At 36.3% G+C, this 27,421-nt stretch overlaps 1 protein-coding gene and 1 long non-coding RNA gene across 4 annotated transcripts; one reads left to right on the forward strand and one right to left on the reverse strand.

Annotated features, from left to right (window-relative positions):
- The first annotated feature begins 3,540 nt into the window (after positions 1 to 3,540).
- On the forward strand, positions 3,541 to 13,208 carry LOC103706792 (probable transcription factor RL9). 3 transcript variants are annotated; one of them, XM_039131469.1, is made up of 7 exons: positions 3,544 to 3,973; positions 4,061 to 5,258; positions 5,434 to 5,510; positions 6,013 to 6,058; positions 6,281 to 6,458; positions 12,510 to 12,585; positions 12,750 to 13,208. In XM_039131469.1, the coding sequence occupies exons 2-7, from the start codon at positions 4,310 to 4,312 to the stop codon at positions 12,861 to 12,863; spliced, it is 1,440 nt and encodes a 479-aa protein (XP_038987397.1). In that variant the 5' UTR covers positions 3,544 to 3,973; positions 4,061 to 4,309; the 3' UTR covers positions 12,864 to 13,208. The 3 variants fall into 3 exon arrangements, with proteins under 3 accessions (XP_008789248.1, XP_038987397.1, XP_008789246.1); XM_008791026.4 differs by having other exon boundaries at positions 3,541 to 5,258; positions 12,513 to 12,585; XM_008791024.4 differs by having other exon boundaries at positions 3,544 to 5,258.
- Positions 13,209 to 24,311: 11,103 nt separating this feature from the next.
- LOC120112358 lies at positions 24,312 to 26,588 on the reverse strand. Its single transcript, XR_005513859.1, has 2 exons — positions 26,415 to 26,588; positions 24,312 to 24,825 (listed from the first exon to the last, which is right to left on the reverse strand). It is a non-coding gene; the product is annotated as an uncharacterized LOC120112358 (long non-coding RNA).
- Between the last annotated feature and the right edge of the window lie 833 nt (positions 26,589 to 27,421).

Below are 27,421 nucleotides of genomic sequence, written 5' to 3' on the forward strand. Positions count from 1 at the left end.
TTTTCCTTCCAAAAGTCGATATCCTTCGTATTGCCTAGAGAAAAACAGGTACCCAAGCAAACGGGATTAAGGCCTTTAATGTTACTTCTTTAGCTATGGAGCATATAAATTGAAAATGTTTCTTTAAGGTGATGAATTTTTTTTTTTAAGATCCTATAATTTGTTCTATTTCAAGGAGTTAAAGTTGGATAATGAGTATCAACCCTATTTAACTAGCTGAGCTTGCTTAAATTCTTTAAGTTTCATCTCTGCTAGATTTCTTCCCCCTTGAACTTGCACACAACCTTCGATCTAGGTGGCTAAACATAGGGATTCATAAATGAAGAAATTGCATCTCAACCAAAAAGCTCGTTGTATTGTTCACCTTATTAAGAACCTGAGGGCAGCATATGAGTTGATGTTGCATAAGATAAACTTAAGATTAATTATCACTTGAATAGGGTTCTTTTTTTCTTTTTTTTTTTTTTTGCAGAAGCAATGAACATTGTTTGTATCGTGTACATCTTAGTTTTCTCCCACCACAAAATTATATCCCAAACTTCTAACCAGGTTACCTTCGGCTACATGAGCAAGGATTCAATTATGTCCATTAAAGGATGAGAAGATGAGAAAATTGTTTTCGCTACTTCGACATCTTTTATTAATTCATTCTCGTTGGATCCTGCTATGACGGACCACGGATATTTTATAGGCGATTAAAAACTGAATCCAATCTATCCATCCTCTGGTAAAACCCTGCTTGAACTGAAACACAATTAGTAATTTATAGCTCAATTAGATGGTTCTTTTCAAAACCTAGGCTGCATTGAATACCTCCCACTCCTTTATGTTTGACTTGAAAAGAGGGCATCTATTGAAGATGTACTCTTCTCTTCATCAAAAGCAGATTCACATTTATCACTGAGAAGAGAAGGACAGGAGATAGACTATTCTCTAGAATCTCAGGAACAACTATAAAAATGTACTATCGGGTAGACTGATTGGCCTATAATCAGTTGACCTAGCATTATCATACCTTGGCATAAACATGATACAAGCACAGTTTAGTTAATATCTATGGCCTCCAACCGTAAGAAGTGCAATTTCTAAGAAGTTGTAGCCCAAGATAACCAATTATCACAGAGAAGTAATAATTCATATAGTAAATGTGACTATAGAAGAAATGTATCATCCAAGTGCAATAACTTCGAGAACCACAAATGATGCAGTTGATGTACAATTCAAAGTTAAGTAAGGCAATCTTTTGCTAGGTGATGGACTAGATGAAGGACACAGCGATCGATCCTCCAATTGAGTTTGATTGCTTGCGATCGGGCACGATAGGTTGCTTAGTTTAACCGCTCTGCAATCTTGATCTATTGCTTTTAAGCCCACAAAAGAATCAATTCAGCTGAAAAAATCTATAGATGAATACCGATCTTCCTTTTTTTTGTTTTTCCTTTTTTTCAATTGGAAGGGGCTAATTTCTACATGCTGCACCTACCCATCTCACCCCATAAAAATCGGAACTAGGGTTCTATTAATTAGGAATCGAAGCGAGAAAAAAATGCCTCATGAAGTCGAACCTCCATGGTGAGTGCTCAGTGTTATAGTAGCAATTCGATCTTACAAGCACTTGTTGGAATAATTCATTGTATTTGATTGCTTCTAATTACGTTTGATCTATGTCTCATTCATAGATCAAACATATCTCCCCCAGTTAACTACACACACGAGTTGTACCCCCGTTTTGAAGTAGGTAAGATGGACTTCTCATATCTCATAAATGCACCCTGCATAGGGTTCGGGTGACAAAGGGTAGTTGTAGGTGTTTTATACTCCAATGGTCCACACAAAACATTGGAAGCCGAGCTAGCTTCTTTTCTTACTACTTTCAACCCTTTATCTATGTGCAAAATAGGTGTTTTTTGGTGTGTGCATTGTTGGGGTGTTTTGAGGTCTTGAGCTTGGTGTCTCCAAAGCTTCGGAATTGGGACCTTTGGGAAAGGAGTTGAACACCCAATCATCCCTCAAGGCTCACTAGGGGGCCATGTTTATTAGCTCAAGTGAGAGGTATTAAAAAGAACTAATTGTACTTCCCAATGAGAAAGCCTTTTCTTTTTCCTTGCCTTGATGGAGCCTAGGGGTTTGGAAATCTTCTCATGAAGATAGAGTCAAGTGAGTCTGAGGGAGGTGAACATGTGGAGATGACATGATAATAATGCTAGACAAGGTTCTTGCAAGATTGGAAGGGAATATTTGGGGGTATGAGAAGGGAATTAGAACTTGGAAGGTCTGTGGGATAGAGGCTTTTACTAATGATTATGATGAAAATATGTACTTATTTTAAGCACGCAGAAAAGCCAAAATGCATCCTTTTGGTCAATGGGGCTAACTCTAGGCACCTTGCAGACCTAATTGATATTCCTGTCAAGGACAAATTCAGAAAACTATTTATTTCAAACATGTATTTGGATGTCTTTCGTCGCAATCTCCAATGTCCTATCACAATTGGGTGGCATTTCCAACAAATAAGTATTATGGTCATATCAAATAGGACAGAGATTATATGTATATTATTCTACGTTTCTCTTCTTCATTTTCAATTAGGTTTCATTATATTGACAGACTTTTAAGTCATATGAAATAGGAAACACAACCCACTTGTGTTTACAGGATGGTTTAACCATTGCTAGCTCAATTGCCTTACCCATGCCAATTCTTTGTCCTTTCTGCATGCAAGATGAACCATCGCAGATAGAAAACCTAGGAAGCAAGATTCTTGTGCACCTGATAATTCAATATAAATTTCTAATCAATTTGCCTTTATTTATTTATTTTTTTAAAATACTACATCAAGCCAACAACTTGACTATTTGTGTTACATCAACATGGAATTCATGAAGAGAAAGAATGGACCATTCAGTTTTGTCATTGATCAGGTTATTTTTTCACTATCTCGAGAGAACATGGCCAAAAAAATGAAAACTCCATCATCCAGCAGTATGAAACTTGAATTGTCTGAGTTTGTAGCTACATCGGCAGACGTTGACTCCAAGCCCTATAGGCAACGAGCGTAAATCCTCCACTTCTAGTTTCACCCAACTCAATTACTTACAATTAGATTTCAATTTTGCTCCATAGTTTCGCCCAAATCCTAAACTTGTACGCCATCAAAAAAACCTACTACCTAGCAAGTTACCTTGCGCGTTAAGTAATTCAATTCGACCTGAATTCACCAGTGAAAAGTGGTAAGCTCGATTAGGTCCCTTCTAATATTAATCTACAGTGAATAGTATTCATGAACAGAATACCTATTGTATATCAATTATACATAACTAAAACCCCCTATTTCCATAGTAGGAATGAACACCACTCCTTGTGGACGTATGTGGTGAGCAAACCCATAGGGACACTGGAACCCACCCACATATCAAATCCAATTTATGAGAGAGAAAGGGATGGACAATAATACCCGCCTCTCTTTTCCCCATAAGAAGAAAAAAAGAAAGAAAGAAAGGAAAAAAAAAGGACGAGAGAGACAGAGCAAGACTTTCACAGTTCAAAACCGCAGGCAGTGGGGGAAAAGGAATCCCCGCACGAGCCTCAACTCTTTCTCCTTTTCTTTCCCTTCTCTCTCTCTCCCCCCCTCCCTCTAGAATTTATAATGGTAGCTTTGTAACCCGGCGTCTCCGGGGTTGCAGGTCCGAAAGGCCTCCGTTTCTTTAGTGTTTCGACCATTTGGATCTCTCTCTCTCTCTCTCTCCCTCTTATACTTTTCTCGAGTGTCATTTTCTCATATATACTTCCTTTCTCTAAGGGTAGACCTCAAATTCTTTCCAAGTGGGCTTCCTTTCTTCATGCCTCCCCCCATCCACTAATGCTATTCATTGAGCTTGATAACTCCTCCCTTCCTCTCTCACTCACCCTCCTTACCCTCTCCTAAAGCTCTCCTTTCAGTCCTTCCAGCAAAACAAGGCACCTAATTGGCCAAGTAAGCTCTTATTCTGGTTGCTCCTCTACTCTTTAATCCTAGTGTCACTACCAGACAGCAAGCTGAATCTAATTTCTCTCTCTCTAGATTGTGTTTGCTGGATCATGTCGTATAAGAGCGAAAGGAGGAGAGAACAAGTATAGCTTGAGCTTCCAAAACAAAATACCTTTACTACCTCCATTTCTTTCCAAGAAAGAAAAGCTTTACCATACTTGGCCTCTGTGGGAAATTAGTCTTTCTGCTGAAGAATAGAAGAGTCGGTCTACACCTCCTTCTCTTTCCCTTTATCCAGAGATCAAATGGAAAGCACAAAAAGGGAGATGAAGGAGAATTCCTATGAGAATTGCTAGCGTTCGTGTTATGGAAGCTGAATTGCAGAATAGGAAAGTGAGTTCAGTTGGCCAACAATTCACTTATTTGAGTGTGGAAGAGAAGGAGGAGAGGAGAGAGAATAGAATGCCACTTGAAGGTGTTCTCATGGAAGCCACCTCGATGCCGTCTCCTGACCTCTCCTTGCACATCAGCCCGCCGAGCAGCACCCCTTCCTCGACCTCCGCCACTGCCGCTGCAGCCGTCGAGCAAGACCGCGGCCACGACCGATGGCGGCGGGCCGACTCCCCGAAGTCCCGCCATGACGGCTCCCACGCCTCCACCGAGCTCTCGCTCTCGCACCCTTCGGCTGCCTTGGAGGCCGGATCGTCAGCTCCGCCGCCGCTGCTGAATGACCGCACCCACAGCTTCACCGTCGGAATTGGGTCGTCGGTCGACTCGTCCTCGGAGGGCTCGAGGCCAATTAAAGGGATCCCCATCTACAACAGCACCCCTTTCCCCTTCCTCCCCATGGACCACTCTAAGATAGGATTCTACCACCCCGTGTCCTCCTATCCTCCACCGTGGTCCACCTCGCTATGCTCCTCCTCGTCTTCGTCGTTGCCGCCGACCTCCTCATTCGCCGCGTCCTCCAATCCGGACCACGCGGCACCCTTTCTGCACCCTGCAGCCGGGGTTCCACCGCCAGTGGGCTCGTCGTACCACCACCAGATGGTGGCAGCGCCGGCAAGGTTCAATGGGTTCTCGTCGGAGTCATTCAAGGCAGCAGCACACCACCACCACCATCACCATCAGTATGGCATGGGCTCGTTGGGCGCCTCACACAGCATGATGAGGTCGCGGTTCATGTCGAAGCTCCCGGCTAAGAGGAGCGTGAGAGCCCCAAGAATGAGGTGGACTAGCACCCTCCATGCCCGCTTCGTCCATGCCGTTGAGCTCCTCGGCGGGCATGAGAGTATGTGTCCCCCACTTCCTCCTCTCTCAACCTATAATTTTCCTTTTCTTTTTTCTCTTTTCTCTTTTCCTGATGACCGTAGTTTGCTTCCTTAGTATTTTGGAATGCATTGTCTTCTTCTTCTTCTTGTTCTACGTATTTGTTTGTTTACTTGGTTCTACACGATATTTCTCAGGGGCTACTCCAAAGTCAGTTCTCGAGCTTATGGATGTGAAAGATCTCACTCTAGCCCATGTCAAGAGCCATTTGCAGGTATTTTTCCTAATAATCCTTCGCATTCTGCTCCTCTCTATCGTTCTCCTCCTCCTCCCTCCTCCCTCTCTCTCGGCACAAGAGCCAATGGATGCAGTAAATGAGTGAATGAGTGAATAAATGAATGAATGAATAGATGGGTCCGCTTCTCCAAGACAAGAGACTGCCATTCATAGTAAAGATAAGAGAGAGAGAGAGAGAGGATTGATAAGAAAAGTTGCCATCATTTCACAATAATACAACACCAAAGATACAAGCAAGCCCCAAATCTAAAGCATCAACCTCGTGGGTAAATGGGGAAACAGGAAGACCCCTCAAAAAGTAAGGATGCATCTGGATTGGAGTTGGGTTTTCCTCCATTAATGCTTTTCTTCTCTTTCCTTCTCCTTTCTAGTAACCTCGCTTCGCTTATTTTTTTTTTTTTTTCCTTTCTTCTTATCTACCCACTTCTCCCTCTCTTTCTATCTTTCTTTACTGGTATTTGGTTTCTTTTCCTTTGCAGATGTATAGGACTGTGAAGACCACTGACAAGCCTGCAGCTTCCTCAGGTAATTCGTATTGCTTAGCCTTCTGTGCTCCCATCACTCACTCTCTCTCTTTTCCTCCTCTTCTCATTACTTACAAGCCTCAAAACTTAGTTGGAGATCCTCACTAAGACCATATTGTTTTGGTTGTCTCTAAATAAGCAGTTCCTTAACCCTTCCTCGGGATAGCATATTTCTAAGTGATATCTCTCACTGTATTCCCCCTTCTTGCTGCATTGTTTGAAGGTCAATCCGACGGCTCCGGCGAAGAAGATTTTGGCCCTGGAACCACTGATCTAAACTTCCGACGGTTGATCGAGCAGAGAGTGTCGGATAGGCCTGTCCAACCACATGATATGGACTATTCTTCCAACACTGCTACTAATACTCCTGGTGCTACTACAAGGTGGAACAACTCATCAAGGTAACCTCACCTCTCTTCTCCCTTGTGATCTTTTGGCAGAGATATGTACTTCTTTTGTTTGCATGGGATTAGGCTTTGGTTGGAAGATTGACGAGCACACATACCTGAGGAATAAAAGGAGCCTCATGGCAGCTTTTGCTTTTCTTTTCCTCTTTGTGTCTGAGGTTCACTACATGTGGGAATATAGTGCCCGAAAGAAAAGAAGAATGGCAATCTAAGTTTATTATAACCATGCTTAATTGCTTTTGGGCAAAAGATTTGGAATAACTAAGCTTATTATTACTATTAAGAAGACAAGATTATTCTTGGCCTTAGCTCCCTATTCATCATAGTCTATCATAGGAGCTAATGTTTTGTCACATAAGACCAAGAAGACTCCCTACACCCCATGAGGCCTTTACTTGAGTATACTTTTTCCTTTGGTTTTATTATATTAGAATAATGGGACGTCCTGTATGGGCTTAGGCCTTGCTTTGTCTTTTCCTGATCCTCTGGTGCATTTTCATCTTTCTTTCCAATGCATGGCTCTGATTCCAGGAATAAGTTTTGACCTGACATGCGCTAATTCCTAGAAATATGTTTTTGTTTCTGCTCTTTTTCCTCCTTTCTCTCTTTGCTTTAATTTTACTCGAACCAGTTTCAGCATTACACTTGGGGCTTCTTTGCCTTTATGTTACCGGTTTATGTCCTTTTCTTCTTTGCCTCACAAAGGTTCAATAGCTTGGAAGGTTGCATGGGATGAAATGTCTCCTGTATGTTCTACGGCTTACTTATAAGAGTGCTGTATTGTTTGCTCATCAGTGGCACTTTATATATGCAGCTTAATTAGTTGCATATCATTGTTTGCTTAGCATTAGTCACAATGCCTAAAGTATAGTGAATGGATTTTTAATGATTATCATGGCATTTCTCTTTGTACGGAGACAATTAGGTTGAAAGTTTGGACTTGTTGTTAGTATCATTTTTGCCTCTCAACAAGATATTGTTTTTATTGGGTATGTGACAAATATGTTTAATAGGGAAAATTATTTTTCCAAATAATCTTCTTTAAGTAATTATACATATTATGTATGTTAAATATTTGTTGTGTGAGTTAAACTTTTCCTTTTGTATGTTTTGAGCTGATCCATAATAAACATCGTAAACCTTTACAGTCAGTTGATAAAATATTAATAGAGAAGCGCAGGGTATAAATTATTTTTCGGTTTGAAGGTCATTACCATATAGTTGGAAGATGTTAATTAATTTTTCACTTGCAATAAAACTCAGCTGCTTATTAAGTTCCTCAGATTAATGTTACACTTTTCCCACAGATAATCTCTATGACTGAAAAAAGTTATATAATTAAATAGAATGAAAACTTGATAATGAGAGTTGCTAGGTCGTTTTGATCCGTAGGTATTTGAATGTAGTACTGAGACCCTTCAAATTCTTCAGCTTCTATAGCATTATGACCATTATTTACTATCTAGTCTTTAAGAAACATGAGCAGTGGCCTTAAAGCAGGTTGGTGGCCCATCCATTAATTTTCGTTGTCCCATGGATATTTGTTTATAAAGACACATGCATCTTAGGGCTTCAAACTGAGAAGCAAAAGGCTTTTGACAAGAATAATATTTCTTCTTTTTTTTTTTATGGAAGAGGAGGTCTAGGATACCCATCTATTGTTTTATTAAACACAAGAATAATATATGATGTAGTAAGCATTCAAAATTCTAGAAAAGGTCTTCCTTGAAAACAATTCTACAGAAGGCCAAGAAAAAAAGTTCAACGTTAACTCTAAAAATAGAATTTGGCTGCACGCACTTGGCTTTCAAGATCTTGCTTTCTTCTTTCCTAGAAAAAATTATAGAGTAATTCCAATCATGTTATTGCTTAAGATAGGTTTCCTCAGTGCATTTTACCTTAAATCTTAATTTATACAGTTATCAAATACAACTTCTGACAAAAAAATAGACTTTCTAATAGTAAGAAAAACAAGAAACTTTGTTTATCCTCTCTATTCTTATCATTTATTAAGTTTCATCGTACAGAAGATATAAAGCATCTAGTCTCATATCATCAAAAGTGCGTGCGCACGCTTTTGATGACACACACACACACACACACACACACACACACACACACACACACACATATATATATCAATGTTTCCTTATATATATATCTCTCTATGTGTGTGTATTGAAACATTCTTGATGATTTATTATTTAACACAAAATTAAGGAAACTGGAAGTGCCAAATGTAAGCCACTCAGGCCGCCACATCTTATTAACAAGAAATTTTCTATTTAAGACCCTTGAGCAATGCAAATTTATCATGCTAGTAATGATAATAATGCATAAATAGAATCATGTTTGTTATATATCATATTAATGTGAGAAACAATGAAGGATGAAAAGAGAAGCTATACTCCGTGACTTGTTAGATTTTGGTTTTTTTGGATGTCTTCATACTAGGTTGGTATAAGTCATCCAATGTAGCAAAAGAAAAAAAAAAAAAGAAGTTACAAGTATGTTGTTTCATATATATCCTTGCCACCATAAAAAAAGTTCCATATTTAAGGGTGCTAATTGATTGAGTTGGTAAAGTCATAAGGCAATTAATCCCAATGATTTGATTGGGTACGATCCTATCTTCAACCTGATTTTGGTGAGACTTCCTCCTATCGTAGGTCTCAAAAATAAAGAAGAAAACTGAATATTTATCTCTAAGAGTATACGTATATCCTTATCCCTGCTATCAAATATTGATTCATTACCCTGCCATGAGTAATTGCATTTCCTATTTCCAATGAAACTCCTAACGAATCAAAGTGGTGCCTAACATTTTTGATTTAATAATAGTTGAAAGACTCTTTGTCTATATGAATCCTCAATAAGATGACAACTATATATTAGATTAGGTTCTTCAGTTCTCATTTCATTTCATAGATCTTGACAATATATATATATATATATATATATATATATATATATATATATATATATATATATATATATATATATATATATATATATATATATATTGAGTATTATTTATTTGAATATATATATAATATTGTTGACATGTCATATACAGTCTGACAGTGAAAGTTAGTTTCTTGAGATATAACAAATAAAAATTACTCATCAGGAACACTTCAATAACGAATACTTGAAGGCTCATATTGTGGCAAAAAGGAATGCATATCCCAACTAAGTCTTGCGATCTAATCTCAACTCTATTCATACTTGGAAATTGACTTAGCTTGTTTGTGCTAGCGTATATGTAGGCAGAATGAGATAGGCTATGGGCTGAAATGATGCTCAAGATTATTGTTATTGCTTCTCAAAGCAATTTAACATTAGGGAATCTGGTGAATATCATATAAATCTCAGTAAAAAGAAAAAAAATCATTTTTCCTTACTGAAATTTTATTGCAAAGTTATATATTCAAACATCACAAATTATTTAATGTAATAGTTCCTAAGCAATCCATTATGGTCCATCTATGATATGAAATGGGCATTTGAAAACTTTCTTTCTCTAAGCTAATAAATAGTTTTTGTTAAAAATAAAAGTTAAGCATAAGAAATTAGATCCAAATTTACCACTCATGATGAGAAGTACCACCCTCTTAGTGACAAAGAAATCAAGTTTGAAAAAAAGATAAAATTCTCAAACTGTATGTTAAAGAGAGTTTTATTTCATTGTGAAACCTAATTAAACGTTGAAAACTTCAAGGTTTGTTACCACCCTTCCATTTATTGTAACAAATCTACACTAGAGATTTATTAGGAACTACATGAAAACTGCTTGAATAATGCCACCAAGTCTAGATGCATACACATGCATGCATGTATCATACATACGTGCATATATACATGTATACATACATAATACATACATACATACATCCATACATACATACATACATACATACATACATACATACATATATATATATATATATATATATATAGAGAGAGAGAGAGAGAGAGAGAGAGAGAGATAGAGAGAGAGAGAGAGAGAGAGAGAGAGAGAAAGAGAGAGAGAGAGAGTAGTTACAATGCTTTTGAGAGTGTTGGGCCCAAACGCTTCCCAATGAAAAGCAATCATGGACTTCTAAAAATGGAAATACACACTATCGATCATGATCTACATGTATAAATTGCCTAGAGACTAAAATTCATTTGTCTTGGAAGTCTGTATTCGTACCCATCAAAGGAGAACAAAACAAATAGTTGCAATATATCTAGTGAGCAAGTATGTACCATAGATTATCTGGTTCTTAATATTTTAAAATTTATGAGATCAAATTTTGAGTGAAGCGGATGTCGCGTCTAGACTATTGATCAAGGGTATCTCACTGTTACAACCATTTTATTTTTTATCCATATGATATATGAATCGATAAAGACCTCAAAAATAAATGATTTTTAGTCTCTAGGAATTTTATACATTGTAGAGCATTATCAATGGCGTGAATTTTTATTTTAAGAGGCTTATTTATTTTCATTGGAAAGCATTTAGGAATAAATGCTCTCGAAGTATTCAAGCCTAACTATATACTGATAGACGGATGGATGGAGGAATAAATGTGAACCATTTGACAAGAAGCAGAGTTTATAATGTCATTTCTACTTGTAATCATTTAGAATAGAAAAGAATTAAGAGGGTTCTAAAGATGTCAACAAAAATCTAGAGGGTTTCAGATTTTTATGCAATGGTAAGGTAAGAGGAATGAATGAGGAATATATCTTCATGCCAGCTTTAAGGGTTTGAATGAGTGGCTAATGGAAGTTTGTGGATTATATGCCTAGATACTTGAAATAATTCTTCTTAGTTGTGATTATTGAAATTAAGAATGTAGTGAGATATTGGTCTCGGTTTCTAATGATCATGAGGATGGCCACAATCTTTATATATCCTTTCTTTTTGGAATTCTTAAAATGAGTGATTTCAACAAATTGGCTGAATTTTCATTCATTAAATAAATGGTCCGCTGTTTAATAATTAAATGATGAGGCTTCTAGATAGATATCCTATAGGAAAATTTTCAGAAGCATAACTCTTTATCATGGTTATCAAACGCATCATAGTTATCTGGTTGGTAATAGTTGTTATTGCCTCTCTAAATACTACAATAACATAGACTTTTAGCAACAAAAGAAATAACTGCTAAAAGTTATAGAAAAAAATCAGAGTAGTGGTAAAAAAAATAATAGTCTCTGATACACCATCTTAAAAGTTTAGTGGTTTTATTTATATTTTGATGCAAAAAAATGTTTTTGCGGAAAAAAAATGCTTCTATAAAATAGAGATTCTTTTAGAGAACATATTTTATTGTGCTATAAATTTACATATTTTTTAGAGGTAATTACATTTCTGCTATGTATGTAAAATATTTTAGAGATAAATATCATATTTTGCTGCTACAAATGCTGTCACTAAAACCACATTTTCTTGTAGCGATGTGTCCATTACTTTGAGACTAAATTGATAATTTAACACGTTTGATAGGATGAAAAGGTCTCTGCATAAGAAGTGATGCAATGAAGGCATCATTGCGATTCTAACATTCCTTACCCTGCGTGCACTAAAGACAACTTGGCCACCTCTTAGCTTTCTTCAAAAGGCTTTAGAAAAAATAGTTATAATCATATCATCACATTATATATATTGTATTCCATGAACATCTTATGGCATATTTTTTTCTTGTACTATGCTAGATCTATTTGGGAACTATTGCTATATATCCTCTGAAATGATAGACCTTGTGCAGCAAGTAGGTTGTGCAGCAGAATACTGAAGCAGTATAGGGGTTATGGTTAAAACTTTTTTTTTGAAAAAAAAAATCATCAGTCACAACCAAGAAAAAGAAGTTGATTTTTTTGAATCTCTAATTCTCAGCATATGTATCTGTTGATTTATATGATTTATATGATTGACATGATGTGCTTGGTCTTTTTCGAAAAAAGAGCATGCTTTGGTTGAGAAAGGTTTCTTTTTTGATATACGTATTTCAAAGGATTTTGCATGACTAACGCTCCCTTAAAAAATTTCAGCAGAGGAACATGGCTGCAAACAAATTTAAGTGACATCGATGGGCTTAGATCAACAATGTTGTCATCTCAAGTTGAGGTATTAACTTACACGCAATGAGCTATTCAATTCTTATATGCCATGCATGCATTACAACTAATGGAGCCATTACTCTCTCTCTCTCTCTCTCTCTCTTTCTCTCTCATGTTTGTACGAAAAGCAAATGAATAAATGACATAAATACCATGTGTTGACTTGTACAGGATAGCAATCCTTGCCGATCCAATGGTTTGCATGTTTCTCAACAAGAGATAAAAAACCCTAGCTTGGAGTTCACCTTGGGAAGACCAGACTGGTGTGGTAGAGAACATGATTGATGCTAATAAAGCCTAATCCTGATGGTTTTGGCTCACTTGTATCAAAAATGGAGGAGAAGAGAGAAGACAACGAGCTTAATCCTTGCCTCACGATACCCTCATTGTCATCAAAGACGGGAGGAGAAAGAGGGAAGCCTATATTAATGAATTTGAGGGTATAGTGAGGCAACTTTGATTGTACTGGCCACTCTCTCCTTTTCTTTTCTTCTTTTTCTGTCTCTGAACTACAGGCATTGTGGAGTTAGGTGGCTAAAGCTGAAGTTGGAAGCTGTTATACACGATGGAAATGGCATAGAAGGAAAAGGAATATGTTCTAATGAAGGAATCTCGACAATATTACTTTTCCCTTCTGTTTCGTTTTCTCCTCGCCTTTTCTTCATGTCTCCCAAGTCAGGAGCTCCTTTCAGTCCTTGCCATTATTAAAGTGTAAAAGCCCTGACCTAGATCCATACCAAAGCCCTTAGGTTCAATAGAAGAATGGTTCAAGTAGAGGAATGCTGTCTACACTAACCTAACATGCAAGCAATGTGTCAAAATCAAGAGGAAACAAACAGTACATGAATAATAATGGGAGGAATACCATCCCACCATCAGAAGCTTTTCCTGACAGTGTCTTGCTGCCTTCTCCAGTGACAATGACCACCAAGGAGGCATCTATGGATCATGTTTTTCATACACAAGGATTAAGGAACGTAGTCATAATTAATATGGTTGGTGTATTATGCCTCCTAAGAGCTTAATGGTAGGGTCTTAAGAAAATGAGAGGCAAGAGACTTTCTGAGTGGGCCAATGACTCTATTTAAGTTGTGGGAATTGGAAATCCTGCAGTTCACATTCTTTCCTCTAACCATGGTGTTTGCTTCCAAAGGAATCAAGGGCCTACAAATAATGCTTGAATTTATTGGTCTTATAATCGTCGACTTACTTGTAGCTTAAGCTTTTGAGGCCAAGTGGTTAGTTAACATGGTGTCAAAGCTAAAGCTGGTGAAGTCATGATTTCATATTCCCTTTAGGTTGATTACTTATTTATTTCACCTGCTTGGAGCTTGACCCATAAACAAGAAAACCAGCTGGAGGAATAAACAATGAGCATGGAGGAATAAACAAATAAATTCAACCAATACAATCGAGTCCTCGATTTCAAACCAAGGGAATAAAAAAATTTCATTAATTTCTCACAAAATTTAGAGAGAAACCAGCTGTAGTATGACATAATTTTCCAAAAGTATTTCATACCTATTTCCCACTCTTTGGAGACTGCTTCTAACCATCATTTTTTCACTTCCTTCTTCCATATTCTTTTCGTTCTAGTACAAATGCCTTCGACACTAATATCCAAGGTGTCACCCCAATGTAGCTCGACCAGAGCTCAATGGAAAACCTTAGCTCAGCTTATGCTTCCTATTTCCTATGTCTCCCAATAAACTAATATGTAGCAAATCTTGAAGTTTAAATCACAGTATTTCTCTTCCTACAAGGGATGGTTACAATGAAGACCAAGTCTGTTTTTGTTTTTGGTAGGCTTGATTGGAGATAAAGATTTTTTTTTTAAGAAAAGAAAAAAAAAGGAGTTCATTCCCTATCAAACCACCAGGGTGTTAAGTGAGATGTGGAAGAATATATTGATATTTAAATTTTCTAATTAATGGCCCCATCTCAATCGAAGCAGGAATATATTATTAGGCATGAAACAGCGATGCTTGAATGGATCCGTTATTGTTCCACGGCCACATGATTTGTCCTTTTTTTTTTTTTTTAGCTAGAGACATGATTTGTCCTTTGAGCAGCACACTTATATAATTGGTTCCACAAGCAAGGATTGGTCACCTTGTAGTTTTTCTAGTAGAAGGTTGGTCGTCTTGTTGTGGTACTACTTTTTAAAAGAGAGGAAAAGGAACAAAGGTAAAGGAAAAGGGCTGATGCGATCATGTAAAGCCATATGTCCTTGCTGATTTAATGAGAATGACATTCCATTGGAGTCAAATTGTGGGAATTCGAGAAGAGAAAGAGAGAGGTGGCGTGAAAAAAAATAAATAAATGGATTCCTGGAGCTCACGTCAGGCAAATATGTGCTAAAGTCACTTACCTTTAAATAAATTCCATAAAAGAAATATGACGTTGGGAGTAAAGAAAAGACCTAAAACTATCATGATATTGATATGATAAACTCCCCTCAAAATTTAGATTATTTTTTTAAAAAAGTATTACAACATGCACATATCCACCCATGATGTCATAGATTTCTTTCTCTCTCTCTCTCTCTCTCTCTCTCTCTCTCTCTCTCTCTCTCTATATATATATATATATATATATATATGTAATATCATTGAGATAAAGTCTATACTTGATAATATTCTGTTTATTTTCTAATTATTTTTATTACTAGTAAAATAAAAGTAAAAATTTTTTGATTTCATTATTTTCAAAATTAAGTTCATCTTTTTTATCATCATCATCAACACTATCTCCACCACTGTTACTATCGTTGCCATCGTTTGTAATACCCCAATCACTGTTCTCACCACCACTTTCACGACACATCCATCACTATGGTCTCAACCATGTCTATTGCACACCACCATCATGATTGGTATCGCCATCACATTATCAGGTATCCCCAGTATTACTTTTACCACTACTACTATTGCTATACTGCCACTACTATACGTTACTAGCGCCCTGCCTCTGCTACTATCACCATCATTATATTTGTATTATTAAAAATAATAGATTATACCAAATACATTAATATTATAAAATAAAAATTATTTTTTTTAAAAGAGAAAGATATGAGGACTGAGCTCAAGTCATTTTCAACTCTTGGACCTAAAGAAAGCGTGGGCCTTGTGCAGCATTGGACTATATGCCGTCAAGAGTTCCACCCAACTTTGCATCCCTATCAGGAATCGTGCAATTCTAAGCGTGACAAAAACAATGACAAGGAGTAATAGATATCCTTTCTTTGAAGAAAAAAAGAAGGAATTTAATGCATGACAGTGGCATGTCCAACCTTACGAAATCAAATTATTTGATGGATTACTTCGATCATTCATCAGTCCAACCAACTTTGACGCAGCAACCCATTTCACATGCAGTCTCTCTCTCTATAATATATGAATGGAATGCATGCATACATGTTTAAGGTCGCAGCTTCAAGATCTATGCAGTCCGATAAAAGAGCAGGATTCAGTAGTTGACATTGTAAAAGAAAACCAATTATTCTTTCATGCAAAAGATACGACTCAAATCTGAATATCTAACCCACCTTTATTTAGTTATGGGATATAAAGGATATGTATAGCTATTTGCAGGAGAGGGTTAAGAGTAGAGAGAGCGTTACATGAAGACTGAGAAGAACTTATTTGAGAGAGTTTCTTCTTAGTGAGTAAGATTAGAAGGGAAAAAGCCTGAGGAGGATGGGAACCTGATCACAGTTCCCATGAACCCCGGACTTCTTGAGAGTGATTAGATCTTGGAGCGGAGAGGGATTGCCCACCCCTTGCCCTGGCAAGACAAGGCGTGATGGAAAAGTTTAATAGGAAAATTTTAAAGCAGAAATGGTATAGGAGGAAAGAAACTTTGACTGCTGAATTCCAGCAGTGCAGCACCTTCCAGCCTTTCAAACAATGCCCACAAAATGTCCACTTCCAATGGCCCCTCCATGCACAGAAGGTCCACCTCCTTTTCACCATTATGAGTGCAAAATTTTGACGTAGAACTGGTCAAAGTAGACAACATACGTAACAAAGTAGAAGCCCGAGAGGACCAGATACCAACGCAGCTAGAAAGAGGAAGAGCATTAAATGGAAGTCAGATGTGGAGCAGGGTTTATCTTTCTTCTTTCTCATTGTCAGCAAAGAGAGAGGCATTGAGCTGACATTGATTCAGAGAAAGAGAGAGAGAGAGTGTTTGAAATGATTTTGTAATCCATTGCTTTGTGATTGAGTTGCGTCTTTCTCGGCCTTTTTCTTTTTCTCTGACAAAAAGGAAGGTACGATGGCCTCATCATAGGCACAATCCCGAACAGCCTTTTGTTTTGCTTCCTTCCCTTTGCGTTTTTTTTTTTTGCTGCTCCACTAGCTTTTTTTTATTCCCTTCCCTTCTTTCCCACAACTTTTATGTGCTTAAATTATAGCTGACCAGATGGGGTCATGGTTTGGTTGTCATCTTACTTTCCTGTGCGATCGACGCCCAAGACCACCTTTTTCTTTCTCCTGTCTACTTTGTTAAATTTGTTTCATTTTTTTATTTTGAGCTTGCTTGTGAATTTAATCCTAATACTATTCCTGGCTTTGGGGCTGCCCGAGAGGCCTTAAAGCTCGCTGACAACCCCTCGATAGGACTCTGCCAAGGCCGGACGTTGAGCAGCAAGCATGACCGGCAATTACAACGGGAGAGAGAGAGAGACAGATAGAGAGGAAAAAGTAGGCATAACTGTAACTCTCTTGCATTTCAAGCTTTTCTTCCAATAAAATGTTAAGAGCTTTTCTTGTAGTTTGAATGGATGAAAGGGAACATGAATGAGAGATCTGACCATGTGGACCTCATAGATAAAGGAAATGGAGGAGAGTAACATGGCTGAGATATTAAAAGAAGATATATATGAAACTTATCATTGAAAGACTTTATTTTATTTTTGTTTCTAGAAGAATTATATTAGATGCCCAAATATTTTTTTACAGTTTAAACTATATACATTATAATGTTTTCATGTTTTAACATTCCAAAAATAAAGTGCAAAACACCATATAGTGAGCAGCAATTTAGAGTGTAGTAGTTCAATTTCTTAACAAGGTATACAAAATGGCATATTTTTGATAATTGAGGCCTGACTCTTGGACTGATTGCCATTAAATGTTTAGGCCTTGTTAGCCTTTGATTTCAATGGATTTATTTAAAAAAATTATGCAGTCCTCGATCGAGCAATGCATTGGACTCTTGTATCCTCTCTCAAGCATAAAGCCCATAAACTTGTGTTATGTTTAGTTAAATATATGTATAAATGCTAGTCAAAGCCAATTTTAACAAATCTTTCTCTTTCCAAGCAAACAAATACATTTTAACCAAATGATAGAAGTGAAGTCGATGCCAATTCCAAGCAAAATTGCACATTTTGACCCAATAATAGAAATGAACTCAATGCTAACTGGAAAGCTTCTCCCTTATAAACCTATTTCTTAATAAAAAAAAGAAACCTTCTATACTAAGCTGCATTCATAGTATTTACTCATTTTAAAAAAGATTAAATGTTCTAAAGTTTTACAAAACTAAGATTGAAAGTACAAATAAAGCAGAAAACTTAGACCAATGTCAATATTTTTTTCCATTAATATCATTCTCAATATCAAGCGAACATGCAGTCTTTTATATAGATAGTGAACTTAATGGAATTTTTTGATGCTCAAATTATATGTGCACTAACTTTTTCTTGAGTTGTTAAGATGAAAATTGACTGATGCCCACATTCCCTCCTATCCTCTCCATTGAATTATATTTCATTACTTGTTACAAGAGTTAGTTATTATTTTTTATTTTGTTTCATTTGCTTTCCAGGCTTTATTTGATGAGGGTAATCCTGTTGCTTTAGTTTTCTTCGGATTGCAGGTAGAAATTGCATATATTTGTAGCAAAGGTATCAAACAGGACCAGTTGGGGACTAAGATAGTTTGGCTATTAATTTCATGATGGTCTCAATTCGCATATTAAACACCACTCCCAATCTTACTCGCTCATGATGAAAGCCTCATCCGATCGCGATTTCGAGAGATGCCCGCTCATGAACAACCCCTAACCCCCAACGGCCACTCCCGATGGTCTGATAGGTGGTTTCCTCCCTCTCTCCCTCTCTCTCTATCACACGCATGCATGCACTTGGCTTGAGGTTAGGGTTTGCTAAGGCGGCCCTCTCTCTTCCTCTCTCTCCTTTTCTCCCAGCCCCCCTCTCCCTCTCGTCTTCTTTATTTTGGAATATAGGAGAGTGGAACAGGGGAGAACATTTTTATTTCCTAATTTCAATTTTTTTTTGAAATTTGAATTGAAGTCGCAAATCATATGCCGACTTCATTTCCAATTTTGAAAATAATAATAATAATACAAAAGTTCCAAAATAGATCAGAAATATATATGAACGATACCATACCACAACTGATACACCTTTTGGTTTCCTCAAAAAAAGTTTTCTTACCTATAGTTTCTAAAAACTACTCGTGACTTATTTCACTTAGGAGCCTCCACCACATACTTCATCTACAATTTTTTTAAAAAAAAATTTTGCCAAAGAAGTTCGACATTTCACATGCACTAGACATGCATTAAAACCTAAACATGCGAAATTGATCAGATATCCATCGAAATCCACCGAATAAACTCAAAAAAAAAAGAAAGAAAAAACCAAACCCCGGCAAAAATAGCGAAAGCTAGAATCCATAATCTAGCAAATAGAATATAAGGCCCTGTTTGGAGGAGCTTTTGGAGGACCAAAAATTACATTCTGGCCTTCCAAAAGTATTTTTAGATAAAATAGGAGTGTTTAGTAAAAATTTTGAAAAGATATTTTAGCTTTTTCAAAAAGCTAAAAACAACTTTTTGGAAGAATCCCCATTTTGAAATTTTTTTCAGAAAAGCATTTGAAGCCCGGTCGAGAAGTTATTTTTTTGACCAACATACCCGTGATAAAATATAACAATTACACAAAATATTTCTTTATAATCCTAAAAATTTGTTAGAAAATTTATTACAGAGATAAATGATCATCAGGAGGATAAAAAATTAATTTATACTAATAATTATAATATTTTATATCTTTATTATTGTATTATACTATAAATATAATATTATATTACATTATATCATAATATAGTAATATATTATATTATATAATTTAATATTATATTATATTATGAAAAATTAATTTATGTTAATAATTATAATATTTTATATCTTTATTATTGTATTATACTATAAATATAATATTATATTACATTATATCATAATACATTAATATGTTATGTTAAATAATTTAATATTATATCAAATTATTATGATATAATATACGATATGATATTATTATATTATTATAATATTATATTACATTACAGTAATATTATACTATATTATATATTTATGTATTAATATATATATATATTATTATGCTTTGTTGTATAATACTATGCAATATTTTTTATGGCCATTTTGTCATACCAAAAGTACTTTCTCAGTTTGTTTACCAAATACATGTTAAAATATCATAGCACTTTAGAAATGTAGTTACCAAACAGCAAACAACTTTTTATCAAAACTCTACTTCAAATAACTCTACTTCCAAAAGCTCTGCTTCTAAAAGCTCTACTGCCAATAGCTTTCCCAAATAAAGCTTAAATCTACAACTAAAACAACCCCTTCCACACCACACATGGACACACACGCATACAACCACACACCTGCACATACACAAAAAGAAAAACATTTTTAGCAAACCCAGCAATCCAAACATAAAAAAAGAAAAAAAAACCATAAAAATTCAGGAAAAAAGGAAGATGAGTAGGGACTTTGGGGGCTCACCTTAGAGTACTAGAAGAGAGCAAGAACCAGGAATCTATGGCTGGGAGATTCCTAGGGGCCTCTATCTCTCTCATTCTCTCTCTCTCTCTCTCTCACACACAGCGGGAATAGAAAGGGCTTTTCAAAAGAGAATATTGGTTTTTAAAAAAATATGGTGTTTCCAAAACATTACGTATCTTCGGAACCATCACGCCTCTTCAATTTTTTGAAGAGAGTCTATTAATCAAAAAAACAATCCAATCTCTCTCTTTCTCACTAGTACTCTATCTCTCGAGTGTTTCTTCTACATATAGAGAATTCTTCCACTGTTTGACTTCCTACTTTTTATTTTTTTTATTTATTGGGCATCTAAAGGAGTCAATCAGGTTAAGCTTCCTCAGCGATTGTGCTCATTAGAGGAAGATCGGATTGAGCCGGGTTGTTGTACCTTGGGGACAAGATTGCCGCAATTCTATATGTAAAGGACGAATCAAGTTCTTAGGGCATATGTATACACGCCTCGATCTAGGCATGCTTTTTTCAATCTTCTGATTTTATTCTAGTAGATTATTTTTTTATAATACTTCTATAAAATAAAGATATAGAAGTTTCTAGGCAAATTTATTTTCCAACAACTTTTGTAATGGGTAGCCATCATATATATGATGACTTGAGGTTAATCTCCATTCAGAAAATTCCCCTCCCATGTAAACTTTATTTAATTATCATCAGTGTAATGTCCAATCTTCTGTTATTCTACATCTCTCTTCAGATCTTTTCAGCTTTTCTGATTTTTCAAAAAAATTTCTGTTGGTTTTTATCATTTGATGGAATGACAAATTCGGCTAAAATGTTTAACAATTAACAGGTCGATGTCTCAAGTTACTTCATTTTTTCAGTCCTAAATTGAAAGTGTAAATGCATGTAGTCTTACAATTATTGCTTCTGCAGCTAGTAGATTCTGGTTGGGCATGTCCTCTTTTGAATCAAAGATTACATTCATATATATACATGCATGATTCAACTTGATCGATTGAGCTCTGTGTGCACGGTGCGGATACAAGCATCCTGACAATGCACATTGGTCAAGTTTTTTAATTTGTACATATTAGTTCATGGATAACTGCATGCATCCATTAATGGATATTTGTTTGTCATTGAGAACCCATGCTTAATTCCAAGCAATAACCATCCAACTTTGAGTAGAGCATTGATAAGCCCTCCTGATCCTAGATGTTAGGGGCATAATGGTTTTTGAAGGGGGTTTACACTGGACTGTTTGCTAATATAAAAACCTAGCTTCATGTTGTTTGCACTTTCATAATTACTTTTATGGTGGGATGGCCAACACACATCAGCTGAAACTAAGATCCATCTTCCTGAAAAGTCAGTCTCCTCCATGGATTAGTACTGTTTTCTTGGGTCTGTATTTATGTATGTGTTTGTGAAAGAACTCCTCAGTGGTTTTACTAAGTTTCCATAAGCAAAATACTTATATCAGTGTAACGAATTACCATCAGCTAGATATGCTTATTAGAGAGCCGAATTTCTAAGTTACCAAATTATTGAAACAAACCTACTTGGTGGAGATGAGTTTGAAGATAGAACAAGTCTCAAGCACTCATGTTCAGTTATATATATGCGTTGATGGTAGTTAAAGTTATATTAGACCTAATATTACATGATTTCCTGATGCTCTTGGTGCAATCTATCTTGGCTAATAATATTTGTTAAGCTCGCTGGTTAATGATAAAACCCAATTTCTACAGGCCCAAATCATCTCCATATTAATATACAACTTCACCTCAAAGATTTACACCAACAGATGGTATAAATAATTCACTGCCAAACTGTACTGCCACAACTTTAATTTCTACTTACTGTGAGTCACTTGTAATAGATAACATGAAATATTTCGAGCTGCTGCAAAGACAAGAAACTAATTACTTTTTTTTGTGTATGTGTGTGTGTGTTATGGTAGGTTGGGGAGGAGGTATAGCATTTTTAGATTCTTCTCTTCCTACCAAATTTTTGGGTAACATCACACTCATTACAAAGGTTATTAGGGGGAAATTACATTTAAGACTACCGCAGAACAAGGTGCGGCGGCATTTCCAGATAATGTATCAATTTTCACTATAAGGAGATGCTATGTACTCTGTTCCATGCTAAATGCCGGCCAGAGGTGAAACATCAATGCTTCTTTTCCTTAATTCAGTAGTTAAGCAGATCTCACATGCCAAGTATGTAGTCAAATTAGAGCATGTTAATCAAACATGAACCTTTTTCAAGTATACAATCAGAAATCTTTAGCAAAGCATAGAAAACAATTTTATCAATCATTAGTAAAACAATAAGTTCCATACAAGTTTGGAAAAGGAGCACAGGTGACACGCCAAGTTATTGAGCAATACATTGGACTCTTGTATCCTCTCTCTCAAGCATAAAGCCCATAAACTTGTGTTATGTTTGGTTAAATATATGCATAAATGCTAGTCAAAGCCAATTTTAACAAATCTTTCTCTTTCCAAGCAAACATATACATTTTAACCAAATGATAGAAGTGAAGTCGATGCCAATTCCAAACAAAATTGCACATTTTGATATCCAACAATAGAAATGAACTCAATGCTAACTGGAAAGCTTCTCCCTTATAAACCTATTTCTTAATAATAAAAAAGAAACCTTCTATACTAAGCTGCATTCATAGTATTTACTCATTTTAAAAAGATTAAATGTTCTAAAGTTTTACAAAACTAAGTCTAAAAGTACAAATAAAGCAGAAAACTTAGACCAATGTCAATATTTTTTTCCATTAATATCATTCTCAATATCAAGCGAACATGCAGTCTTTTATATAGATAGTGAACTTAATGGAATTTTTTGATGCTCAAATTATATGTGCACTAACTTTTTCTTGAGTTGTTAAGATGAAAATTGACTGATCCGCACATTCCCTCCTTTCCTCTCCATTGGATTTTGTTTCATTACTGGTTAGAAGAGTTAGTTATTCTTTTGTGTTTTGTTTCATTTACTTTCCAAGCTTTATTTGATGAGGGTAATCCTGTTGCTTTAGTTTTCTTCAGATTGTAGGTAGAAATTGCATATATTTGTAGCAAAGATATCAAACAGGGCCAGTTGAGGACTAAGATAGTTTGGCTATTAATTTCATGATGGTCCCAATTCGGAAATTAAACACCACTCTTAATCTCACTCGCTCATGATGCAAGCCTCATCCGATCGCGATTTCGAGAGATGCCCACTCATGAACAACCCCTAACCCCCAATGACCACTCCCGATGGTCTGGTAAGTGGTTTCCTCCCTTCCTCTCTCTCTCTCTCTCTCTCTCTCTCTCTCTCTCTCTATCGCGTGTGTGCACGCACTCGATTTAGGGTTAGGGTTTGCAAGGCGGCACTCTTTCTTCCTCTCTCCTTTTCTCCCAGCCCCTCTCTCCCTTCCGTCTTCTTCATTTTGGAATATAGGAGAGTGGAACAGGGGAGACCATTTTCATTTCCTATTTCAAAGTTTTTTTTTTGAAATTTGAATTAAAGTCAGCAAATCATATGCCGACTTCATTTCCAACTTTGAAAATAATAATAATACAAAAGTTCCAAAATAGACCAGAAATATAGTTATCGGTATCATACCGCAACTGATACACCTTTTGGTTTCCTCAAGAAAAGTTTCTTTACTTGTAGTTTCTACAACTACTCGTGACTTATTTCACTTAGGAGCCTCCACCGCTTACTCGATCTACAAACCCTTTTGACAAAATTTTGCCAAAAAAATTCGACATTTCACATTCACTAGGCATGCATTGAAACTTAAAAATGCAAAATTGACCAGATATCCATCGAAATCCACCGAATAAACTCAAAAAAAAAGAAAGAAAAAACCAAACCCCGGCAAACACAGAGAAAGCTAGAATTTATAATCTAGCAAATAAAATAAATCTACAACCAAGACAACCCCTTCCACACCACACACGGACACACACATGCATACAACCACACACCTACACATACATGAAAAGAAAAACATTTTTAGCAAACCCAGCGATCCAAACACCAAAAAAGCACCAAAAAACCATAAAAATTCAGGAAAAAAGGAGGACAAGTAGGGACTTTGGGGGCTTACCTTAGAGTACTAGAAGAGAGCAAGAACCAGGAATCTATGGCCGGGAGATTCCTAGGGGCCTCTATCTCTCTCATTCTCTCTCTCTCTCTCTCACACACACACACACACAGCGGGAATAGAAAGGGATTAATATCCAAAATGGAAGAGGAGAACAGAGTTGGGGATTGGAATTGGGCCTTTTAGGCAATGAGCAACAACCAGCCCACCACGTTGGAGAAGTGGGCCTTGGTGCCAAATGGGAATGAAGATGTTGGGCTGCTATGCAACGGGCAGGCTGCAACATCACTGCACAATTTGGAACATACATTGAATTTTTAAAAAATAAAAAAATATATATATGTATGCGCGCGCGCGAGTGAATTTTAGAAAGGAAATGACAATAAGTAAATATAGAAGATTTCCTGGCATTTTGAGGATAGTCGAAATTTGGGTGCCTGAAAGAAAGATCTACTGGGACTTCCTGCTTAGAAAGTGTTTTATGGTGAAATTTATTTAGTTGTACGAAGCACGGATTCTAAATTTTACTAATACTTTCCATCACATATATATATGTATGTGTACATATATGCATATGTGTGTATATATATTATATTATAAGATCTGTTGGCGACCACTGAAGATTGGAGTTGGTAAAAGTCTAAAATCATTGAACTCAACCAACCTTTAGATGCGGTTTCATTGAATTTGAACGTCCAATTATTAGCTTCGAAATAGATTTTGTAAGATAACAAGATTTGGAAATATAAGAACAATGCTCTTTTTCTTGATATGGTCTTACATATGGTGTGAAATCTATTAGCAAATACTGGATTGGAGTTCAATGAAGTCTAAAATCATGGAGCTTAATGAATATTTCATATTTTTGGTGCACTTTTATTGAAAATGGGCCTCCAATCTTTTGCTTTGTAAATATATTATGTAAATTATGAGGAACCAGAAATACAATAAATATTTCTTGTTATGTTTCTATACATGGCGATGAAATTTGTTAACAAATACTAGAGTTTTTGAAGTCTAGAACCATGGATATATATATATATTCAAATTAAAATAAATATGAAAAAGGAGATGGTTGGTCGGGTAACAGTGTTTGGTGGTTTTGGGTGGGTCAGGCCTGAGCGATTTGATCAATAAATTATAGAGCATGGACTTGATGAGGGCTAAGATTAATCAATGTAGTTCATCAATGAGGGTTTCAAAGATATTCAACAAGGTTTGGGTGATCGGTCCAATAGACAACCCGAGCACTAGAGCGGAATTAGGGCTCTTTACAAGAGTCAACTCGAATTCGAGTCAACAGAACCCAATACTAAATTCTTTGGATATTCTAGAGAGAGAAAGTAGAGAGAAAATGTGGAGAGAGGAGGGAGAAATGAGAGAGAGAAGAGTAGAATAAGAGAGAGAAAGAGAGGAACGATTCTCTCTCTTCTTCTTTTCTTCGTTCTTCTTCTTCTTTTCTTTCTTCCTTGGTAAAATAGAGGAGGAAGGGGAATGACCGGTGGCTGTGATCAAGGTGGCCCGGCAAGGTGGCAGCCGGCAGTGGTGATGGGTAGCCGGTAGCGGTAGTTGAAAAAGGGAGAGAAGAAAACCAAAAACATGGACAGAATAGAGGTGTTTTTGGCTTGAATTTCATGTCCCAGTCTACTCACTGGTGGCTAGAGCTTCGATGGAGGCCAGGGGCCAATATAAGAAAGAGATTGAGTCTCTCGGAGATGAACTCTAGCGGCAGAGGCTGCCGAAAAAAGAAAAAAAATAGGGGACGTGAACAAGAATTTCTTCTGATCATTGATTTCGGTGGATTTCCTCAACCAGCGATGAGCTCCATCATAAGGAGAGATTAGGAGAAGGATAAGGGACGAGATCAAGCCTCTTACCTTGACTCTGACGAGCACCACAACTTGAAATTCCGATGGGCACGGTAACTGGATGCTGCAATTTTGAAGGAAGAAAAGAGAGAGAAGGAGGTGCAATCGTCGTTGGTGGAGGGCTATAGAGGGGAGGGGAGTACTTATAGAGGAGGCACTTCTCCGTTGTCTCACAAAAGTCGACTCCCACTAGGAGTTGGATGAAGAGGAAGAAGACTCCCATCAAGAGTCTTCCTCTTTGTTTTACTTTTTTTTATGTGAGCTTGGGCTGGGCCAAGCTCGGGTTAGATCGGTCAAGCGGACTGGGCCTTGATCGGGCCATCACAATTGGAATAGAGGCTACTCTGAAAAGATGGATTAGTAAATCATAATTGTACTTTCTAGAAACATTAAGCTCATCAAACATTATTTTTTGGTATTTATTAATTTTAGAACTTCGTTCATTCACCCGAGACATGGCTTATCAAAACTAGGTCAAATGAGATTTTGTTAATGAAGATGCACCGAAATAAAACATAAAATGCCTTTGTTATATAAATCCAAAAGGCTACAAAATAATTAAGGTTTAGAGTTCTAAGGTAGTCAAAAGAACCACTTGTCTAAACAGTTTGGATTATATAGGCGATATCATAAATTAAAAAATGCAAAAATAAAAACGAAAGAAAGAAAGTCATAGTTAAGTCAAACTAAAAATTGAAATTAAAAAGATTGAATATGGGAAGACTTCCTAGCATTTCTATGAAAGCCAAAGTCCAAGTGTTAGGAAAAAAAAAAAAGAATCCAGGTATTCTAGTGCATATTGATTAGAAAGTGCCGTACCGAAGAAATTTAGATGATCATTAAAATTTAGAAATATGGTTATGGAGCTTTGTTGTCGAATAATGGAATGGAGTTCATGAAACTCTAGAATTATACCATGTCATGCACAACACTCAAAATATGTTGCTTTGTAAGATCTCTGTTGATCTTTGTTAATTTCATTTAAGTATTGCTCCAATTACTTCAGAAATTCTATT

This window comes from Phoenix dactylifera, chromosome 11 (assembly GCF_009389715.1).
Source record: "Phoenix dactylifera cultivar Barhee BC4 chromosome 11, palm_55x_up_171113_PBpolish2nd_filt_p, whole genome shotgun sequence".
NCBI lineage: Eukaryota > Viridiplantae > Streptophyta > Magnoliopsida > Arecales > Arecaceae > Phoenix > Phoenix dactylifera.